This window comes from Sardina pilchardus, chromosome 3 (assembly GCF_963854185.1).
Source record: "Sardina pilchardus chromosome 3, fSarPil1.1, whole genome shotgun sequence".
Classification (NCBI taxonomy): Eukaryota; Metazoa; Chordata; class Actinopteri; order Clupeiformes; family Clupeidae; genus Sardina; species Sardina pilchardus.
Window position 1 is genome coordinate 36,000,113 of NC_084996.1, and position 22,263 is coordinate 36,022,375.

At 48.9% G+C, this 22,263-nt stretch overlaps 1 protein-coding gene across 1 annotated transcript in view; it reads right to left on the reverse strand.

The window, feature by feature from the left end:
* The window catches only part of asic2 (acid-sensing (proton-gated) ion channel 2), a 343,393-nt gene extending 322,784 nt beyond the window's left edge, over nt 1–20,609 (reverse strand). Inside the window, exon 1 of the mRNA XM_062533067.1 lies at nt 19,894–20,609. Coding sequence (XP_062389051.1) covers nt 19,894–20,586 — 693 coding nt within the window. The 5' untranslated portion in view covers nt 20,587–20,609. The remainder of the gene's footprint in view (nt 1–19,893) is intronic.
* Between the last annotated feature and the right edge of the window lie 1,654 nt (nt 20,610–22,263).

A 22,263-nucleotide genomic window follows, 5' to 3' on the forward strand; every position in this document is an offset into this window, starting at 1 on the left:
AGAGATTATTCTACAGATTTGTCCAAAGTTTGGGGGCTACAGCTACAAATACGATCCCCTTGATATTCATTAATGGTTTTGGAGACAGTCAAAAGGGATTGATCTGAGAGATCCTGCTGGGGTATGACTGACTTCGCATAAAGTATGGCCTAGATGAATTGGCAAACATTTATTTCTTGGTTGGTGGACATTCGTCTGAAGTTTGAAATCATTGGAGTTCAATCACTGATGTTTGGTAATGACATATGTTAACCACAAGGGACACGACGATAACGATAGGCTTGAAACTTAAAATGTAATCGTCTTCGTTTGCTGATTGGTCAGAGGTGCTGTTGCCGGAGTAAGCGAGGGCGGATCAAGCTATTCCAGACGGAGTGCTGTAGGGAAAAGTAATTGAGCGGAAGTACGTAGACAGGCGGAGCCAGGCTACTGACACTGTATCTGTACAACTGGTCAACTAGACAACAAATATTATGAAAAACTAGTCAACTAGTCATCAGTCAGCTCCTTCCAGACTCAAATTTATTTCAAATATGCCTACTCCAGGCAAAGAGCTTAATATAATGCTTCTGGCTTGTGTAGTCAATCTCTTTTTGTACAGATTTTGGTGTGTGATTAAGGCTTTTAATGTAGTCGCTCTCTCTCTCTTTCTCTCTCTCTCTCTCTCTCTCTCTCTCTCTCTCTCTGTCTTATTTTGGTCTCTGTTCTCTAATCATCTCTGTTTGAAACAAACAATTTCAGAAATGTCCTTCTCTCTCTCCCTCCCTCCCTCTCTTCTCCACTAAGGCTGCCCTTCTCCTCTCTTCCATCTTGTCTGCTCTCTTCCCTGCTTGTGAGTCCCTGAGGCCAGACAGGGGACTGGCCTCGCTTTATGAGCCTGTGTGTCCCCAAAGCAAAGTCCTCCAGCAAAGCACCAATAAAAACTGTCAAGTGGGACGGAAGTTGGTCCACTCTGTCCTCTCTCCCTCTCCCTCTCCCTCTCCCTCTCCCTCTCCCTCTCCCTCTCCCTCTCTCTCTCTCTCTCTCCCTCTCTCTCTGCCTCCTCCTTGCCTTCCATCCATTCAGCCCTCACCCCACTAGTCTCATTCTGTAGTGATTTTTGTTCTCATCATGAGCCTCACAGTCATAGCCCTGTCTGTCACATTGCTGGAGGGACTGTTAGAAGCTGTCACCAGGAAAGTGATGAGACAGAACACCATATGACGTCACTCAGTAGAAAGCCCATTATTCATAGACTTTTTCTTTTTGATGGGTCTAATACAAGTAGCTACAGAATATGAGTATTTTACAAACCTCCAACTTGTCAATAAACTGTTCCACAACCAAACTAACAACAACTACAATCTCATCCTAACTAACAATTCAACTCGTACGTTCAAAACGACGCTCACACTCTCCAAAAGCATCTTCATCCTCATCATCACCATAATGATCATTATAGCATACGTATACTGTAGGTAAGGTAAGATAAGTGGTATCTAGCAGACGCGTGTATCCAAAGCGACAGTTACTTGCACAGTTCGTCCATCTGTCTAGAAGTTGGAACACTTGTGTCTACAGAACAAAGGGGCCGTGGAACATGCCAGAAGGACTCTGGGTGGAAATGAGTGAGAGAGAGAAAAAAAAACAGAGAGAAGGAGGAAAATATCATTGGAAGGAGAACATGGCTTCAGGCTCCATCTGGGTCTCAATATGGTGAAATATGCCTAATTAAAACATAAACTGCCTCGGCAGGAATGCCTAAAACTCAGGAAAGGCGTACATGTGTGGAGCCCAGAACATGCCTACCCACAGCTCTGAGGCAGCTTATTCAATGCTGTCAGTAGAATGGCACAGAGGACTGCTAGCAATTAGGGTTGCTTAGATACAAGCAACAGGTAGCATGGCACGATAACACGATAATACACAGGAAGGAACAGTCTCTCATATTACACTGAAATACAAAATGAACAAAAAAAACATGTCACACACACACATTTCACAATGTGTGTGGTTTGTTTTGTGTCATGTATGTTAATAGGACTGTTGAGCTTCAAATGATAAATCAGTGGTTACACATTGACATATGGTGAATTGAGGAACATATAGACTAAAGAAATGCCATCCTTGATTGTAACAACAAGGCTACAGTAATGTTGCTGTGCCTGTGAGGCAAAGGGTGAGTGAGTTCAGGCTGTGTGCATTACCTCTCAAGAACCACCCCAAAAGGCCTTGTGCATGTGAGTGGTCACTTCTGTGCCACTGCTCATGGTACTCCAGACAGGAGTTGAGCGTGCGTGGGGATGTTGGAGGGGCGTGGGGAGGAGAGTGGGGATGTTGGAGGGATGAGGGGAGGGATGTTGGAGGGGCGTGGGGAGGAGAGTGGGGAGGGATGTTGGAGGGCCGTGGGGAGGAGAGTGGGGAGGGATGTTGGAGGGGCGTGGGGAGGGATGTTGGAGGGGTGTGGGGAGGAGAGTGGGGAGGGATGTTGGAGGGGCGTGGGGAGGAGAGTGGGGAGGGATGTTGGAGGGGCGTGGAGAGGGATGTTGGAGGGGTGTGGGGAGGGATGTTGGAGGGGCGTGGGGAGGAGAGTGGGGAGGGATTTTGGAGGGGCGTGGGGAGGGATGTTGGAGGGGTGTGGGGAGGGATGTTGGAGGGGCGTGGAGAGGGATGTTGGAGGGGTGTGGGGAGGGATGTTGGAGGGGTGTGGGGAGGGATGTTGGAGGGGCGTGGAGAGGGATGTTGGAGGGGTGTGGGGAGGGATGTTGGAGGGGCGTGGAGAGGGATGTTGGAGGGGCGTGGGGAGGGGTGTGGGGAGGGATGTTGGAGGGGCGTGGAGAGGGATGTTGGAGGGGTGTGGGGAGGGATGTTGGAGGGGCGTGGAGAGGGATGTTGGAGGGGTGTGGGGAGGGATGTTGGAGGGGCGTGGAGAGGGATGTTGGAGGGGTGTGGGGAGGGATGTTGGAGGGGCGTGGAGAGGGGTGTTGGAGGGGCGTGGGGAGGAGAGTGGGGAGGGATGTTGGAGGGGTGTGGGGAGGGATGTTGGAGGGGTGTGGGGAGGGATGTTGGAGGGGTGTGGGGAGGGATGTTGGAGGGGCGTGGGGAGGAGAGTGGGGAGGGATGTTGGAGGAGAGTGGGGAGGGGTGTGGGGAGGGATGTTGGAGGGCCGTGGGGAGGGGTGTTGGAGGAGAGTGGGGAGGGATGAGGGGAATAAGGGCAGGGATGGAGAGCAGACGGAGCGAGGGAGGAGGGAGGAGGGAGAGGTGCCAAGACGGACGTGCTCTAGTTTGCCTGCTTCACCTGATAATTGCTTTGCAGCGGCGTGTCACCGCGCAGCAGCCGGGGGCCAGACAACAGGGCTTTAGCAGCGCAGCGCACCGGACAGAAGGGACAGCAGGACAGAGATGGAGAATGGAGGTCCCTGTGTGTGGTCTAGCACTATGCCATCGTCTCTCTCTCTTTCTCTCTCTCTCTCTCTATCTTTCTCTCTCTCTCTTTTTCTCTCTCTCTCTCTCTCTCAGCGCTTTACTGGATGGGCAGACATACAATTCATAATGCCAAAGCATTTCTTATTGTACAGGTAATTACTAGTAGTATGTGAAAGAAAGAAAACAAAGACAGAACATCATGTCATACAGTACTGCAAGTACAGCCGTGTGTGTGTGTGTATGTGTGTGTGTGTGTGTGTGTGTGTGTGTGGACAATGGTGATCAACCTATGCGACAAGAGAGATGAGTGATAATAACCTCTAATAACCTGAGGAGTTGGATATGGAGGCACTTTGGGTTTTGAACTTGATCAAGCTATGGAGAAGGACAAAGTGGTATGCAAACTGCCATCTTGAGTCTCCATATCACAGCAAAACAGTTTCACTTTCAACCTCTTCTCATGGGCTACAATTGCCTACTGTACATAGGTGAACTTTGTTTGACATTTCTAATGGTAAACACAGCCATGTTGAAGCCTGCAGTAATGTTTTTCACTGATGTTATAGCAGTCCACTCTGCTTATTGTTTTTCAAGAACGTTGCGGTGTTTGTCACTGTGCACAAAACCTCAAACCAATAAATCATCAGAAATATAGCTGACTTCTCAAGCGCCCTCTTTAGGTTCGTCCTAAGGCCCGTTGGTTGTCCGTGGATTGGCCTATATTTGGCGTTGAAAATGGAAACGTCTTTATTCATGAAAAATCGATTTTGCAATCGATTCAATGAACACTTATGTCTTGTCTCAAGTCAAATCCTTGAACAGGATTTTTTCACAAAAGTGACAGCTCTAGTGTGTATGTGTGTGAGGATGTGGAAGGGAGTGCACGTACTGTAAGTGTGTGCGTGGGTATGAGTATGTGTGTGTGTGTGTGTGTGTGTGTGCTTCACTGATGTAGTGACTCCCTTTTTCTATGGCAAGTCTCTCTCTCTCTCTCTCTCTCTCTCTCATTCCTGGCTGCTTGTCTCTCTCCCTCTACCACCCTTGAGTGCATTCCACCTCAGCAGCAGCAGCAGCAGCAGCACCACACAGCAGCTCAATTGTAGTCCGAGTTGCCAAATTCCCAAACAGCCCGTCGCTGCCAAAGACATCTGTGCGCACCGCTGCCATGCCGAACGGGGCCAAGGCGCGCCGGGACAGAGCCACAATCAGGAGCGTGGCAGCACAATAAGCGCACGGCACGCGGAGGGACCGGCATCTGCTGCTGTGGGCATCGGCCCGGCAAAGCTCTCTCTCTCTCTGGGGCCCGCCACAGTGTGTGTGTGTTCGTCTGTCAAACTGGCCCCCTGACCGGATAGAGACGGACGCGCCGGGCCCTTGTTCTGGGGCCCGCCGCGCTGTTGGGAGACCTCCGCGCTTCCATTACATCAGTGGGGAGAAAGCAGCCTAGGGCGGCCAGCAAAAGGGAAAAAAAACAGACCTCGCCCCCACACAGAAGAGAAAGTAGGACAAGCCTCTCGGCGCAGACAGACGCAGGATGGAAGAGCTGCGGCCTCGTGGCACAGGATCACGGAGCGCAGAGATCGCGAAATTACGCTCGTAATGCAACACGGGCCCTGGAGAACCCTGGGATACTGGAGGAGTGAATGTGAGATGAAAAAGGTGGGTGGTGGTGGTGCTGGAGTCGGTGTTGGTGGGGGGGAGGGAGGGGGACAAGCGCAAACACTTAATGAGTTGGCAAAGTGTGTGTGAATGGAATGTGTTGAGTGCGAGTAAGCGAGTGAGCACGCTCCAAACCTTAATAACAAAAAAATATTTAAAAAAAAACGTGGTGGAAGCGACGAATCAGCCAAGCAAACAGAAATGAGGGAATCCGACAATGGCCCGCAGGCGCGAGGCAAACACAGGCACAAACGTAGCACACACGCGTATACGCGCCCGCTAACATTTATTCTCTCCCTCACAGCCATCGTGGTGAATGACAAAACAGGAGAAAAAGGGGACAAAAGCAAATGAATATTTCAGAATAGTGGGGGGCAGGGGGGGGGGGGGGGGGGGGGGTGTCTTCACCGCCAGCCTGAAGGGCCGTGTTTGCATAACGCTGATTCATATTCAAGCATTAGCATGTAATGCTTTTTGGGGGGCGGGGGCTGGGGTAATTGAATAAATTTGATTACTTTAAAAGTGTAATAAGTGTTTTTCTCTCTCCCACTTGTGTACGGAGAGACTCGCCTGAGCTCTTATCAGGATCGGGGGCTTTCTGGAGAAGAAACGACGAGAGGAGCCAAGGCCGGCTAACACAGCAGCCAGTCACCGCGGATTTGTATCAGATACTTTCTACAGGCTTCCTTCCACACGGAAATATTACGAGCGCTCAACATGTCTGCAGGCATAGGGCTCGGGAGTTATTCTGCCCTGACCTTTAAGGGAATGGGAGCCAAACCTTTATTGTGGTGCAGAATGCGTCAGCTACACTACAAACAGACTAAAGGAGCCGGAAGATTCCGCTAACCTCAACAGTGACCTAGAGTCGGGGTAACATTTTCAGACCAAGGACCACTTAACCAATAAAAAAATAACTCAAATACCACCTAACTCCCTACATTTCCCCCAAAGAATAGGCCTATTTCAACAGTCTGCTACATAGCGCTAACTGAACCATTGTGTCAAGTTGAGGTTAGTTAGTTAGTTAGGCTTTAACTAGCCTAACCCATCTTGATCATTTGATGCCAGTTACAGCATGTTATAAGTAAGCTTACTGTATTTCATATTCTCTTTCAAGGCACACTGAATATTTTGGCAAAAATGTAATCTGGCATAACTACATAGGCGGTCTTGCAAATCTGACGACTTGTTGAAGTCTTTCAGGACTATTAAACAGACAATTCAAATGATACTGTCTCAATTTGCATGTGAGTTGGAGCAATAGTGCAAACACATCTATGTTTACCACATCTGCTCGTGGACCACTAGGGATAGCTTGCGGAGCACACTTTGAGAAAGATCTTGACCTTGACCTTGAGATTCCAAGATAATGCTGCTAAAATACTGTATAAATGACATTGAGCATGACTTCTTCTCTCCACGGTGGCCAGCATCTTCAGGAACTCTTTCTCCCATGATACCCTTTTCCACTGTTGTTCCCCACCCCTCTCTCCCTCTCTCTACTCTTCCTCTCTCTCTCCTTCTGTCTCTGTAATCACCAATTGCTCTCCTGGGTAGTCATACTGTTCACAGTAAATTACTGTAAATTTGCATCTTGTTCTACCTGATGAGACGTGTAACAGTGAGGCTAATGAACCTTGAAATAGGGACAGGGCAGACATACACCAAACAAGAGAAGGGGGAGGGGCAGAGAGAGAGAAGCTGATGCAATTCTTTCAATACAGAAATGAAGACATCGGGCCTATGGCTACAGATGTGAATGTGCATATGCACACTAGAATACACATATTATATACATATACACACATATGGACCATATGCAAATAAAAATCAACAGACATGCCTTAGATGCAATGCACATGGTGTGTGTGTGTGTGTGTGTGTGTGTGTGTGTGTGTGTGTGTGTGTACATGTGGTGCTTCTACATGATGTGCCTCCTTAAGTGGCCCTGCATTACATAAGGTCTTGTAAATGTGAATATTTTAACACACACTCACAACCCAGCTGAGAACTCAGACAGGCAGGGCTCCTTCCTCCCTCCTCCTCAGCCTCTTCCCTTCCTCCCTCCCTCCCTCCCTCTCTCTCCCTCCCTCCCTCTCTCTGACATGTTTCTCTTCTGGACTGACACAGTAAAAACATGCCTCTGGAGCAGACACTCTCCAACTACTTCTTCCTTTGTCACCCTTTCACCATCTTTCCTCTCTGTCTCCCTCTCTCTATCTCTCTCTATCTATCTCTCTCTCCCTCTTTCTATTTCATAATGTGCTAAGTCAAGTGCAAGAGCACAGCTCTTGGTAACACAGGAGGAGGTGTTCTGTCAAAGCTGTGCTGACCCTGTGGTGCTATAAATAGGCTTGAACAATTCAATGTCCTTTATGTTCCATTTTAGTCACTGCACACACATTGTAGCACACTTACCAAAGCAAACAGCCTAACCTCATGCCTCTCTGGCTGATGGCATGCACTAATGTTTACGATGCCCGTCTACCGTCTAGTGGCAATTCAATCTATTTCATGCCACATTAATAAAAAAAAGACCAGCACATAGTGTGACTCACCACCATGCCGGACTGGTCATACTCACTGTCTTTATAGCATCCAGATAAACACACACACACACACACACACACACACACACACACACACACACACACACACACACACACACACACAAACACAGCCGCTGCCATGGCAAATCATGCACATGCTGGGATTAAAATGTCATTCCTCACAAAGGGCAATTGTATACCAGCCGCACAACATGGCCAAGCCATTCACCATCAAGTGTTCTCACACAGTTCCTGAAAGGTTCAAGTTGTTCAGTAGTTGCCCAGTAGAAAATTGCATTGCATGTCTTTGTCACTGCTAAAATAACTGTTTTAAACAGCTTGATTGCAACGTTCAGTGCATGTTTCTCCTGCTTCTGTCTGGCCACAGTGGGGCTGTGGGCTTCATCTGCAGACACTTGTTCGTAAGCTATTCAGTTAAACAATTCAAACGCCTCATTATTGCTGGTGGTTTCACTCTACTGGGACGTATCCAGCCACAGCTCAACTCCTCCAGGTGCAGTATTTACGCCTCATGCCAGGGCTTGGCTGAAGCCTTTTCCAGCTAATTCTGTATTCTACCCACTAGTGTCACATCCACTGTTTTATTTTCTCCGCCGCATTCTCCCAAACAAAAACTCTCACACATTCCCAACACCAATCTCATGCATGGGATCAGTGATCATCGAGGGGATGCCAATGGTTGTTTTGCCCGCGGCTGTTTTCACAAAACATCACGAATCATTCATGCCGCGTTCCGACGGAGCCCCTCGTCACATATACCCTCCGCTATACACGGCATCGTTATTCGATGTGGCTCGTACAAAATCCCTCACTGTGCGTTGGCTCTGATGGTAGCGTGCCTGTGGGGCTGGTGGTGCCCCCGCACACACCCCCATACCCCCCACTACCCCCCCCCCCCCTTCGCAGCTGGCGGGCCGGTGCTGTTGTCCCTGGGTGCCAGGCGGCTGCCGCTGCTGCTGCTGCTGGCTCCTGATAGCTGGTTGGCGGCCGTGCCGTGCCGTGCCGTGCCCTGCTCTGGAGCTGGATGGGGTATTTTTGGGCCGCCCTGTACTGCGTCTTAATCCAGACTCAGGATTCCAGTCGCACTGTGATCTGAATTATAAATGAGGTGGGCGAGGGGGAAGGGGGGTGGGTGGGGGTGGAGTTTGGGTGGGAGAGGGGGAGCAGCGAGGGGGGGGGGGGTGACTGGATTGAGTCTGGCAAGGCAAGAGGAGGAATGACAAGGCACTGGGAGGGAGAGAGGAGAGAGGGAAGGGAGCGGCTTTACAATCCTCCAACACGACAGCCCACTGGAACAGAGGCAGACGGAGAAATGGAAAGAGACAGAGCGAGAACGGGAATAAAAACAAATATTGGTTATAAAAAAGGCTGTATATGTCTCGTAAAAAAGGGGGTTCTACAGTACATGTAAGACACACCGTGATAAATGGTTAGCCTCTAAGCGTGTAAAAGCTTGCATGTGTGTGTGTGTGTGTGTGTGTGTGTGTGTGTGTGTGTCTGAGAGAAAGACAGACTGGAGGGCTAAAACACAGTGAAACCTTGTCTAATGGCTAATTGGGGCTGTTAGTCACAAGAGGCAGCCGAATGACTAGCTGGGAGCGCACACTTAAAAACTCTCTTTATTCTTGTGTCTTGCTTGGCTCCCGTCGAGTCCCTCTCCCCCTCCGTCTGCTCACGGCGCTCCACCCCTTCCCTCCTCCCGCTGTCTCTCATCCAGGGCTGCAACCTTCCCCTCTCTCTAGCAATCTCTCTCTCCCTCATTCCCACACACACACACACACACACACACGCACACGCACACGCACACGCACACGCACACGCACACGCACACGCACACGCACACGCACACGCACACGCACACGCACACGCACACACACACACACACACTCTCTCTCTCTTATCCTGTTCCAGCTAAAACAGGTGGACTTAAAGCAATAGTCCGGTGCTGCTGTTGGACACGGCTGAGTCTCCCTGTATAATAACTGAGAGAGTGAGTTGACTCCTGCGTCGGCTTTAAAGGATTTCACACTAGGAAGACCCACGAAGTAAACCCAGCGAGGAACTGAGTGGATGGTAGAAAATCCCCTCTCTCAACTTCTCTTCTTTCCTCCCTCAATCCCTCTCTCTCTCTCTTTCTCTCCACTCCTCCTATCTCATCCCTCCTTCAGGTCTGGCAGAAAGCAGCACTGCCCACATCAGCCTATGGCTTCAGACTTGATGATATTTGCCTTCACTGGTGCTACTCTTCTGGTTCTGCTCTTTGCTTAGTGTTGCTATGGCAATGAAGCACACCTAGGTGATAGAAACCCAAAGACATTCACACACACACACACACACACACACACACACATGAACACGAACACAAATAAAACCATCATGTCTGTAATTGAATGAGAGTATGTGTGCTTGCAGGTGTGTGTGCGTGTGTGCGTGTGTGCTTTGTCCTGTCCATGAGAGGGTGTGTAGTATTGTCAGTGTGTGTAACATGAGAGCGCATTCATGTGAGAAGAGGGAGAGGGTCCTTTGTGTGTGTGTGTGTGTGTGTGTGTGTGTGTGTGTCCTCTTTTTATCACCATGGTCCACTATCAGCAGCACGTCCTAAATCTCAGGCAGAAAGGCAGCAGAGAGAGCGCCCACTCTGAGGAGAGGAGCTCACACAGCAGCCAGCAGCCACCGCTGAGATCAAACAGGCACCACCTGCTGCACAGACAGCACAGCGTGAGCATGAGTCTCTCTGTGTGTGTGTGTGTGTGTGTGTGTGTGTGTGTATGTGTGTGTGTGTGTGCCCGATGGGATGAGAAGATCTACACAGATATGGGAAGGTGAGGCGAGAGAGCGATAGAGAGGGAGACCGGACGAGAGAGAGATAGAGAGGGAGACCAGGAGAGAGGGAGAGATAGAGAGGGAGAGATAGAGAGGGAGAGTGCAAGAGGTGTTGAAAGGCGAGGAGAGGACCCCTGTTGTCTGGCCATAAAAGGTCACATGCCCAGACACATCTCCCTTCCACTCTCAAAGAAGGAGCCTCTCACACCCTCATCCCAGAAGCCCACTGTTCACGGCCATGGGCCGGACTGACCTTCAAGCGCCCGCATCTCATCCCACACGCACCAATCACAGAGCAAGACCATACAACCTGTCCACCTCCTCCAACCACACAGACACTAATGGCTGCACTTCAAGTGCAACATGAAATGGAAAAAAAAGTGCAATAATTGCTATTCACGGCACAGTAGCAGATTATTTAATCTCAACTAATATCTTCCAAGTCAGTCGCAACACAGAATCACTTATGTAATATGGCTAGATTTGATCTCAGTTGGGTGGAATGTGTTAGGCGGGAGGTCTGGGTAATATGCACGCAAGACCGAATTTTCAAGTGAAGTGTTATTCAAGGATTACCCAAACCCTGCCGGATCCACACAGGCAGCTCTCAGTTTCACTATCACGGCGTGTATTTGCGCAGTGATTCTCCAATGGCCAGATCCCTGGCCATTAGTGGAGAGTTCTAGAGAGTAATGAACTGGTAAATATGCCGAGATGAGATGCAGAAGGCTAAACGCATTAGGTTAAGACTGGGAATGAGAAGAGAGCCGAGTGCAAAATTACTCAGTCCCACAAGTGAACAAAGCAAACACGCAAACACAGAAAACACACACAGACACACCCACACACACACAAACACATCCAGACACACACACACACACACACACACACACACACACACACACATAAACACACACACACATACATACACACAGAAACACACCAAGGACCAACATCCAGGCAAGAAACATCCAGGGGAGAAGAAACAAGGGAGAAGAGATTCATCCCTCTACACTAATACTTAAGCAAATATTCATAATAAACACACTGCTCTCTCTCATTATTCTCTTCCTCTCACATTTCAAGCTCTTTCTCTTCCTCATACACAACACACACACACACACACACACACACACACACACACACACACACACACACACACACACACACACACACACACACACACACACACACACACACAGTGATAAACTAGGACTCCAAGCAGGCTGCTGGGGTAATGGACCTTATTCATCTTCCCCCTGCCGATTCTCTCCATTTCCTCTCTCTCTCTTTTTGCCATATACACCTTTTTCTCTTCCTGCAGTTTTTACCGGATGCAGTAAATTCATTGGATAAAAATGCATGTAGGCATAGACTCACAGAGGGTAACTACATCCATCCTAGTTTCTACTTTCAGGAAAAACTAACCACAACATCGCGGTAACACGGCGGTGAACTTAAAGACCCCATCAAAACCTTTTCCGTTTTGATAAAAGAAAACAATGAGGCTGTTTTCTCATTACTCCCTTCCGTTCCCTAGGCTGAGTGTCAAGCAATGGTTGCTGTTCTCTGAAATGTGTAGTACAGGCCTGGAGCACAAGATGTCCTCACCATGGAATTGCATGTAAAATAGGCTGGTTTCCCTCACAGCACTGAGGGTCTTGGCCTCACACACGCGCAAACCGCCACTGTAACAATGAGGGAACTGCTTACCAAAATGACTGACTATCGTAAATGATTCAAAATTGTGGCTTCTCACGTCCGGAAAACCAGATGCGCGTCATGATCTGATAACACATGCATTGGATTTGTGCCTTCTACTGGGACTGGGTCACGGCACTGACAGCTGGGTCAGGCGAGGATATGAACTAGAGAACGGAGCGTTCTGGGCGTGACGTGGAGAGAGCCGAGGGGAGATGAGTGGCACGTCTCTCTCCAGACTGCTACTCCTGCCCTCCGGGACACAGAGGTGCTCTCTGTCTGCCTCTGTGAGCTGTGATTGGCTGGTGGTGGGAGTCAATTCACTGGACTGACCAATCAGGCCAAAGCAGATGACTAAGCAGGATGTTCAGCGAATGACCCAAGAGGCATAGTGTAAAATAAGAACGTCAAGGGAATCCAAAGCGAGCGCCTGAAATGCCAATTCAGTCAGGACACCTGTCAGGTTGGATTAATGAGGTTATGTAATGGCTGATGGAGCAGGGTTGGCCTTGGTGATGTAGGTCTGTGTGAAGAAGATGAAGCCACTACTGCTGTTACTGTAGCAGAGACAGAGGAGACATGCCCCTGTATGGCTACAGGAATGATACACTTTAAAGAAATCAACACAGGCATGAAGTGCACTGTAGTGAATACTGCATGGCAACCTCAAAGTAAACCAGTATCTATCAAGAGCCACGGGGAGATGAAACTGACTGCTCAATTGCACTGCACATTTGTGAACCAATCAGCCGCACTGCACGTGAACGTGGATCATTTCCTGACTGAATGCACGTTATGGTCTTCCCATAGTGATGGGAAACCATAAAGTAATCCCCCATGCGGCCTTCATTCCAGACCATTCCGGTAAATAGAAACTGGAACACATAAAGGTGACAGTAAACGCAATACTGCAGAGTTGAGAATCATCAGTAGACGCTCGTTTTCACACTTTACGCTTTGAAACACACCAGATAATTAGTCCCGTGTCTAACGGCTGTAATTAGTCAGCTGAAGACGTAATTGACTTGAGTTGTCCTGCTGAAATTAAAGAAGTAAAAATGGATCCCCTCTAGAGGCAGACAGGTTGATTGTGGCACTAATTGTCAGGTGGTTAATTTGTAATACCAGAACACTCAGATGAAAATGATGAAGGTCAAACAAGTGATATTTGGAGAACAAACATTCTGATCTCTTTCCTTTGCATTCTCATACAAGTGCAGAGTGTGCATTTTTTTACATTATCATTGACACCTGCTGAGTCATTATTCATGTATGGATGCAATGTGCGTATACACATATTCACCTTGTTGAACGGTGGAGTCACTTCTTAGAGAAATGCACAAAGGCATCAGCCATCATCTCTGCACTGCTCCTGTGTGATGCAGTGCTCGTCCTCACAGGAAGTCACCGGGCTGACCCCAAATCAGATGTCACAGGCGATAACGGCGTACAGGGCTCTGTGATCAGCAGCGGGCCGGTTCCTCCGTCTGCCATTACGCCTCGGCACAGCGGTGGAATATTATCACGTCTGTCATCCGCTAAAGAGGAGCATCTGTCACGGAACCCAGCTCGCTCAGACTCTCACCCCCACCCTCAGGAGCTGTCTTTCAGGATGCGTGTGTGTGTGTCTGTGTGTGTGTCTGTGTCTGTGTCTGTGTGTGTGTGTGTGTCTGTGTGGGTGGGTAGATGAGTGTGCACGCTTGGCTCACAGCCTGTCAATCACACATTAAAAAGCTATTAGCTGCAGTGGGCAAACAGGTAATGGGGTGGCACTGGTGTTTGCAGAGGGAGAAGCCTGGAGGGGAGCACACACTATATGTAGTCCACAATAAGAAAAGAGTGGAAAGCTGAGAAAAAGAGAGCAGTGCTTATTTTTCTGATCTCTACTACAGAACACTTACTCATTCCTGGCTTTCTTTCTCTTAAAAATACTTTGGCGGAAACCACCCGGTGGGGTTCTTAAGATGCCACTTCATGGCGATTGCAGCAAGTGAACCATTCTGCTCCTATTAGGCGTAATGAGGCTACAAGGCTCCTTTAAACGGTTTCACATATGCACTCTGTAATGAATCAGTCTGTGCGTCAATGATCTAAGTCCAGCAATATATCTAAGGCAAAACTACAGCTGGCGCTGAACAAAGTTGAAATATTCTGTTGCCATGAGACATCTTTGTGGCCGCTTACTTGCATTCTCTACCATAATACAAAACCACCTGTAATAAACACCTGGTGGCAAAGGTGATGTTTTGTCTAAAGTGTTCATATCAGTTTGGGTTCAGTGATAAGTGTCAGCTTCCATGTTTCCAGTCTGATGCTCTGAAAGCATACTAGCATGCTACGTCTGCTGTTATGACACAGCATATTAACACTATTGTAAAACTGTTTTAGACATCACTTATCACAACATCCAATGACAGCTTATGGTATCTAGTAAAACATGTTTGATATTTCATCATTTTATTCTTCATATGGATAGTTCAAGTCATGTATTATTAAATACTTTGAGCACAAAAGATGTTGGATACATGTATCAAGAACTACTCAATAGCTGTATGAGGCCTACACCTTTTATACTCTGCTCTGGTGTGGCCGTGCTAATCCTGTTATCTCACAAATTATGAGCTTCATCACCTTCCTAAAAAACATAGTGCTGCATTAAGCACATTTCTTCCCTGTGTCCAATTCTCTAGCCACACATTCTGTAGCTTACACTACTCAAGAGACATTGCCTCCCATGCGCACACACACTCACACATATACACACACACACACACACACACACACACACACACACACACACACACACACACACACACACACACACACACACACAAAAAAACTGTCTGCAGTCTGAGGTGGTCTGGGCACAGTGAGGTTGGCATAGTTCTGTGAATTAGCATGCTAATGTATGGAGGATGATACCTGGACTAGCCGATACCCACTCTCAGCAAAACCATTTACAACTCCGCAACAATGTGCTCTGTGAGAGAGAATGGGAAAGTGTGATTATTCTCCCGTCATGCTGAGATTCACACACACACAAAACCAGACAGCCAGACACCTACAATCACACAAAACCCCATGCTCAGACAGCCCAGCAGATATATACGCTCTCCCCTCGCAAACAGACACAGAGAATCCGCACAGTGGGGATGGATGCGATATTTACATAACCTCCAGAACTTCCCACCAAAAAGTCTGCGGGGGTGACACCCAGCAGCTGTCTGTGGCCCCCAGCATCTCACGCGGAGGACAGACATTAGCACACTCCCTTTAATTCAATTCCACGTTATTTACGGAAGCGGCATGACAAACAGGCTTTTATTGGCAAGTTGGGATTTTGCACAGAGGCTCATTAGACAAGTGGAGGCCCTCCTCGAGCACCCAGCAGGAGCTCCACCGGCTCCTGGCTCCCCTCCGCTAGCATACTAATCATACGGCTCTACTCGCTTCAACACACACACAATCAAACATGCACAGTGCACACACACAATCCAACGTACACACACATATGCAATCCAACATGCACATATATGCATCAAATTGCACACACATAGACATATGGATGAGCGCGCGCACACACACACACACACATATATGCATACATATATATATATACAGATACACATATGCATATACAAAAAGTCAGACACACATACACAAAAACATGGATGTACACATACAGATGGGTGCACATGCGCCCACACACAGGAGACACACAGTATGTGCTCACATTTACCAAGACACACACATCCACTCTAATGAACACACTCTTCTGCGGCATGATTCAAAAGCTCTCTCTCAGACCCTGTCTTTGTCTCCCACAGAGCCCCACAGTAGCGTTCTGTGGCCGTGTTCTCACACCTTTTGTGCCTCCTCCATCACTCGCGCCGCACTGTGGCCCAGCTCCACACAGCCCACTCTCAGGCCATTCATCAAGCTGTCACTCACATGCTGACTACACTCCCCGGTGTGCCACAGCACTGTGGCACATAGGTTTGTGTGTGTGTGTGTGTGTGTGTGTGTGTGTACCTACCAGAGGTGGAAAACACCAGCTTCAGTGAGTAAAAGTCTGATCATGTATTAGTTCTACCTGTGCACTTAGCACAGGTGATCTCATCAATTAGCTGCTTCTACCTAGCTGAAGAGTTGTGCTAATTAGAATCAGCTGGTTTAAATGAACGGTTGCCACAGATATGTGGTAGGACTTTTACTTTCTGAAACTGGATTATTCCACCTCTGGTACCTACGTACACACACAGTCTTGTGTATGTGTGTGTTTGTTTATGTGCAATTTGCATTTATGTGTCTTTCAACAGTTTCACCACCGCCCCCACCCCACCCAGAAAAGAGCGGGAAAGAAATCACAGCCCTCCATCAGCCTAAAAAGGAAAAGAAACAGCTCTTTGCCCTCCATAGACAGCAAAAACAGAGAATGCTAAAAGCAAATGGGATTAGAGAAATGTGTGTTTGGATGTCTGTGTGTGTGTGTGGGGGGGGGGGGGTTCAGACAGAATGATGGGGCGTCAAAGTGCCAACGGGGTGTGCCATGGGAAGCAGGGCGACAGGGGAGCTGCTGTCACTTCCTATGGCGCGCCGACGTGTCTCGCCTTTGTTCACGCAACGAAACAAGGAGAACGCAATGGGGAGCCCAGGCACAAACAAGAACACTCTAGTCTGGAGTCAAAAACAGATGACTCACTCAAATAGAGAGAGAGAGGGAAAAAGAAAGAGAAAAAGAAAGATAGAGATAGCGTGAGAAAGAAAGGGGGAAAAAAAGAGTGCACTTTAGGTCTCATCATCAGGTTGCAACTAAGGGAGAGGCAGTTCCTAAAGACAGAAGTTCACGCGGCAGGCTTCTCCCTCCGGGGGAAGACACTTCCTCCCAAAAACCTTGACTGTTCTAGAACGCCAGAGAAGAAGTGAGGCATGAGGCCATCCAACCAGAACAGCGGCGGCTCCTCAGGGGGAGTCCCCTCCGTGGTGCACTGATGCAGCGCAACAAGCCAGGAAGCAGCTCAGGCACCACAGGCTGAGCCACAGAGAAACCCCCCCCCCCCCCCCCCCCCCAGGTGGAATTACCAGGAAGTGAATCTCAGCAAATGGGAATGAGAGTGTTGATCGAGGCACAGCTCCCCCACTTCGCCCCAAACACCAAGACCCTCGGAGGGTGAAAGCAGAGAGTTTTTGACAGGAAATTAGGGTGACAACAATGTGTACAAATAAGGCATACTGAATAGCCCCAGAGTCTCAAAGAAGAGCAGAAACAGAAAACACTTTCTCAAGCACTGAAGGAACTATCAACTGGTGTCTCAGTGTGAGTTGTGAGATGTAGGGGTTATTCGTTGTTTGGTCTGCGTCTCTGTGTGTGTGTGGATGTGTGTGTGAGTGTGTGTGTGTGCGTGTGTGTGTGTGTGTGTGTGTGTGTGTGTGTGTGTGTGTGTGTGTGTGTGTGTGTGTGTGTTCCCTGCTAGGAAATAGCCTATTTCTCAGTACCGACGTGACAAAAAGCAAGACGGATGTTTTCTTTAGGCAGCCTGAGGGCTGGGAGCAGCAGCAGGTGTGTGAGCTCGCCCAGCTCTCCACCTGCCACTTGATCACGGGAGCCCGAGCACCAGACGGATGGCTCCGCTACGCCTCCTACTCCATCTCCACCCCCCCACACCCCCACACCGGCCCCAGATCCCCTCCATCACACACACCGCCCCCGTCCCTCTCCCCGTCCGACCTGAGGGGAGAGGGACGGCATGGAGCCGCAGCGGGTCCACCTCAGCTGCGACTGCATCTCGGCATGATCTGGCACAAGAGTCCCGTTAACACCTGAGGGGCACACCTGCGGCGCGATGCCAACGGCGCTCTGGCACCGACTGACTGGGTGATAATGCAGGGCGCGGCCCGACTCAGGGGACTCTGCCACCTGCTGCTGATGAGCTGACGGGCACTGGAGGCCATCCCTGCATGGTGCTGATGGCCCACATGCCCCCTGTACTGGGGCTCCTTGATATGCGGAGGGATGCTTTGTATTCCTGTCATTTCTGAGGGGGGTACATCAGACAGAGAGACAAAGTGAGGGGGCAGAGACAAAAGGGAAAGTACTAGGCCTAATAGTTTCACATAGCAGGAGCCTTTGGCAATGGAACTGCAGCCTGAACATCAGGTTGGAAGGAGATCATTTATAAACTTAAAAGTGACAGTGTGAAGCCTCAAGTTAACTATAAACTTAAAAAACACACCTTAGACAGACCCAAACCAGGTAAGATAAGATAGGATACTCCATGATATGGCAGTCCTGTGTGCACGGTCATAATCAAAGTGGTATATGGATTAACCAGGCACCTATGACAATGACAAATATGACAATGATAGCCACTTTGAAAGTGAAGCCTCAAGTTAACTATGACCTAAGAAGATAATGTCCTGAGGACCTCTGAAATAAATGCAACCTGGGAAATGGAGTAAACAGCATACAACTAAGGGATATCTCTGGGGATGTGAATAACTGCCACTGTACACAGACATCTCAAAGAGTGTCAGTACAGACATAGACTGCAGTAACACACCAACTCAACCCAGACAGAGACGTGCCACACAAGGTCCTTCCTGTCACAGTTTCTAATGACACTTCCTGTGACATGGCAGGCCTATTTCTGAGCGACAGACTGCGGATGAGAAGTGCGGACAGGAAATGACTTCACCTTACTGTCACACTACTCTGGGGACAGACAGGTAGGTCAGAACGAGGCTTCCATTCTCGGTGACACACTTCACTACAGTCTAAGGCACATTTTAATAGAGAATGGAAAAATGACAATGCACTGCTCTACCTGAGACAGTAGCTAAATACACAAAGAGAGATCAAACTCATTATCACCTTAGAGAGCACACCATGGAGATGTGCTAGATGTCTTCTAAGTTCTGATTTATCAGCTAAATCTGACTCTGATCCAGTATGCGATAAGAATGGCTAATGAGTGGGGAAAACGAGGTACTTGAATGGCTCCATTACGCTACAGGTTGTGGCGGATGCTCCAAACAGAGATGACAGCAACAGATCTAAGCACATGAGGGGGTACACTACACGGCACACAACAGTGGCCCACTAATCAGATCCCTGATTGTAATCATTTCTCTCCAAATTGAATGCCGAGTATAAAGCCAGCAGCTTGTGTTTCAACCAAAACATTCATAATCAGCATATCAACATAAGCCTCATCAGGAAGACAAAGGCTACAGCTTGCAAACATCAGGTAAAAAATAAACAGAGCACATTTTCAACACACAATAGAAAATCTTCATAAAAACATCTCTTGAAACATTGAAAATAAAACAGTGAAAACACAAGTCAAACCAAGTGCAATAGCCTATTACCTTCAACCATCCACTCTCACAATATTGTTAAAAGCACAGCCTGCTAAGTAATGCAGCACATTCGAAAGGCATGGAGGGGAGCACAAACTCATGTGCCCTCACAACACAGCAGGGCCAAAGCCCACCCACAGTGCACTAGGCAACAGCTATGAGAAAGAGGAGGATGAGGAACAGGTGAAGCAGAGGTAGGAGAAGAAGGAGAAGGAGAAGAAGGAGAAAGAGAAGCAGAAGAAGCAGAAGAAGAAGAAAGAGAAGCAGAAGAAGAAGAAGAAGAAGAAAGAGAAGCAAAAGAAGAAGAAGAAGAAGAAGCAGCAGCAGTAGAAGTAGAGGAGTGGAGGAGGCCTGCGGCGGCGTTGTCTTACGGTGCTGAAGTCGCGGTGGCTGCACTCCTGGCCCTGGAAGCGGCAGTAGAGCATCATCTCCTGCAGGTCGTGGCCCACGCGCTCGGTGAACTCGCGCATGCTGAAGGGCTTGGGCCGGTAGGCGCCCGAGAAGTTGGCGCGCTCGGCCAGGAAGGCCAGCACGTGCGGCTCGGCCAGGTGCGGCTCGGGGATCTGCAGGTGCACGTCCAGCAGCTCCAGCAGCTCGCCGGCGTGGTAGAGGTCGTTGCGCGTCAGCCGGCTGAAGCGGTAGGCGTTGAGGTTGCAGACGGTGACGGCGGGGAAGGTGAGGCTGCCCGACACCACCGCGTCCACCGAGGTCACGTGCGGGTAGGACAGGAAGTAGGCCAGCCGCTCGGCGCTCTCCAGGGCCAGCAACAGCAGGCCCGCCAGCAGGGCGGCGCTCCAGAGCAGGCGGCGCGGGGCCGAGAAGCGCCCGCCGCGGCGGTGGTGGTGGTGCCCGAAGGGGAAGACGTGGCGCAGGCCGTGGAGCGTGCTGCGCTGGGCGAACGCCGACCAGGACGAGGCGGCGCCGCCGGTGGCTGCGGAGGACGAGCCGGAGGGCAGGGGGGACGCGGGGATGCCCAGCGGGCCGCCGTGCAGCGAGCCCAGGGCCACCACGCTGGCGCCTCTCTCACGCATGGCCTCGCTCTCGCAGCGGTCCTTCAGATCCATCGCAGCGGCGTCCAGCCACCACGCGGCCCAGGTGCCTGCACTGGACAGAGCTTACACATACACACCTGCAGATGGACACACAGACACAGAGAGAGAGGTTTAACCAAAGGACGACACAAATCACTAACAGGAAACTGAATGGAGCTCCATGAGGGGAATCCGTAACACTAAAGATGGCGGACTCTTGAATGGGAAGTCATAGCCTGGGTGCCTGGCCGAACTTCAGCTCAGCCCAACATTTGAGGTCGGGAGGTTCAGTCTGGCATTGCTCCAAAGTGGCGCAACTATGCCTGTAACAGAGCTGTTTGGACCAATCAAATTGTCAGGACGGGCTTTATACGATGATGGACAGATGAGCAACAGTGGTTGATTTTGTTTGCAACAAAAACGTGGCTACAAATGGCCTTTCATTCACACAAAAACAGGTTTCATCACTGATTATCACAAGATGATTTCTGAAAACTTAGGCCAAAGGAGAAAACTCTGGTTTCACTTTCAACAAGGTAAAACAGCTTGTTTGCGTGACATGATGTTCCCTCATTCTTTTTTAAATCTCTGTTTGCTCGTTGGGTTTGTGACACCCTTCCCTAGCTGTGCATAGCATGTTTGTAGCATCAGTTTGAATGGAATTATTTTTAAAAACGAAGGAGAAATGTTTTCCAAATAGTCTACACTGCTACATATTTTGTTGTCTTAGATTTCTCTATCGGGTGTTGTACAAGATATTGACATAGCAATAACTTTCAAAAAAGACCTGAAGATATAAGCTATTATAAGCTTTTTCGTTGCTCTGTTTGGTTAAGTCTATCCAATGAGTGCAGAGGCATCCCCCCATATCAGTTGAAACATGCCCCATGATGGAGCAGTATCAGACTCAGATATTCTGACTAGAATCTTGAGTATGACAATGTCAGGCTAGGGAAGTCCTGCCCTGTAATGTAAATAGCCAACTCGAAATTCCATGATTCAAGATATTTACATAGTTCAGATCTAAACATGGATTCACATGCTGTAATGTTTTAATGTCCATATAACCTTCCTATTAAGAGCTACGGATCTCTCCCCATTCGCTTAATGAGCCTGATCTCATTAGTCCGAAATAACTGCCCAGAGGCGTTGTCAAAAAATGGCCACCGAGTGGCATGACTTGCCTGAGAGGACTTTGGTTTAACACCCATTTACTGAATCAATCATCAAAGCATGGCATCATCACCCCATTGAAACAGAGGATACATGACAGCCTACATGTATTATACTGGCAGATTAAAAGGAGCAAAACAATGTTCCACCTCATCTATTGAAAAGAGACAGACAGAGACAGAGACAGAGAGAGATTTATTGACTGAGAGAGAAACACACAGGCGTGAGACTGTGGCATCCTGCCGTTAACACATGCTGTATGCATGCACAACTAAAGCAAGAGAATCAAAGAAGTGTTCACATAATCACACAAGCACAGAGAGAGGCCGAGAGACTTCCACACGTCTTCAAATCTGGAGAGACAAACAAAGAGATGCATGCATGCTGAGAGGAGACACATTCATACACACACGACAAGCCAGAGAAAAATGTGGAACAGAGAGAGAGAAAGAGAGAGAAAAGAGGTAAGGGGGAGCCTTGGGGGAGGGCTAGCAGGTAGAAGAGTGTGTGAGTGTGTGAGTGTGTCTGTGTGTCCAC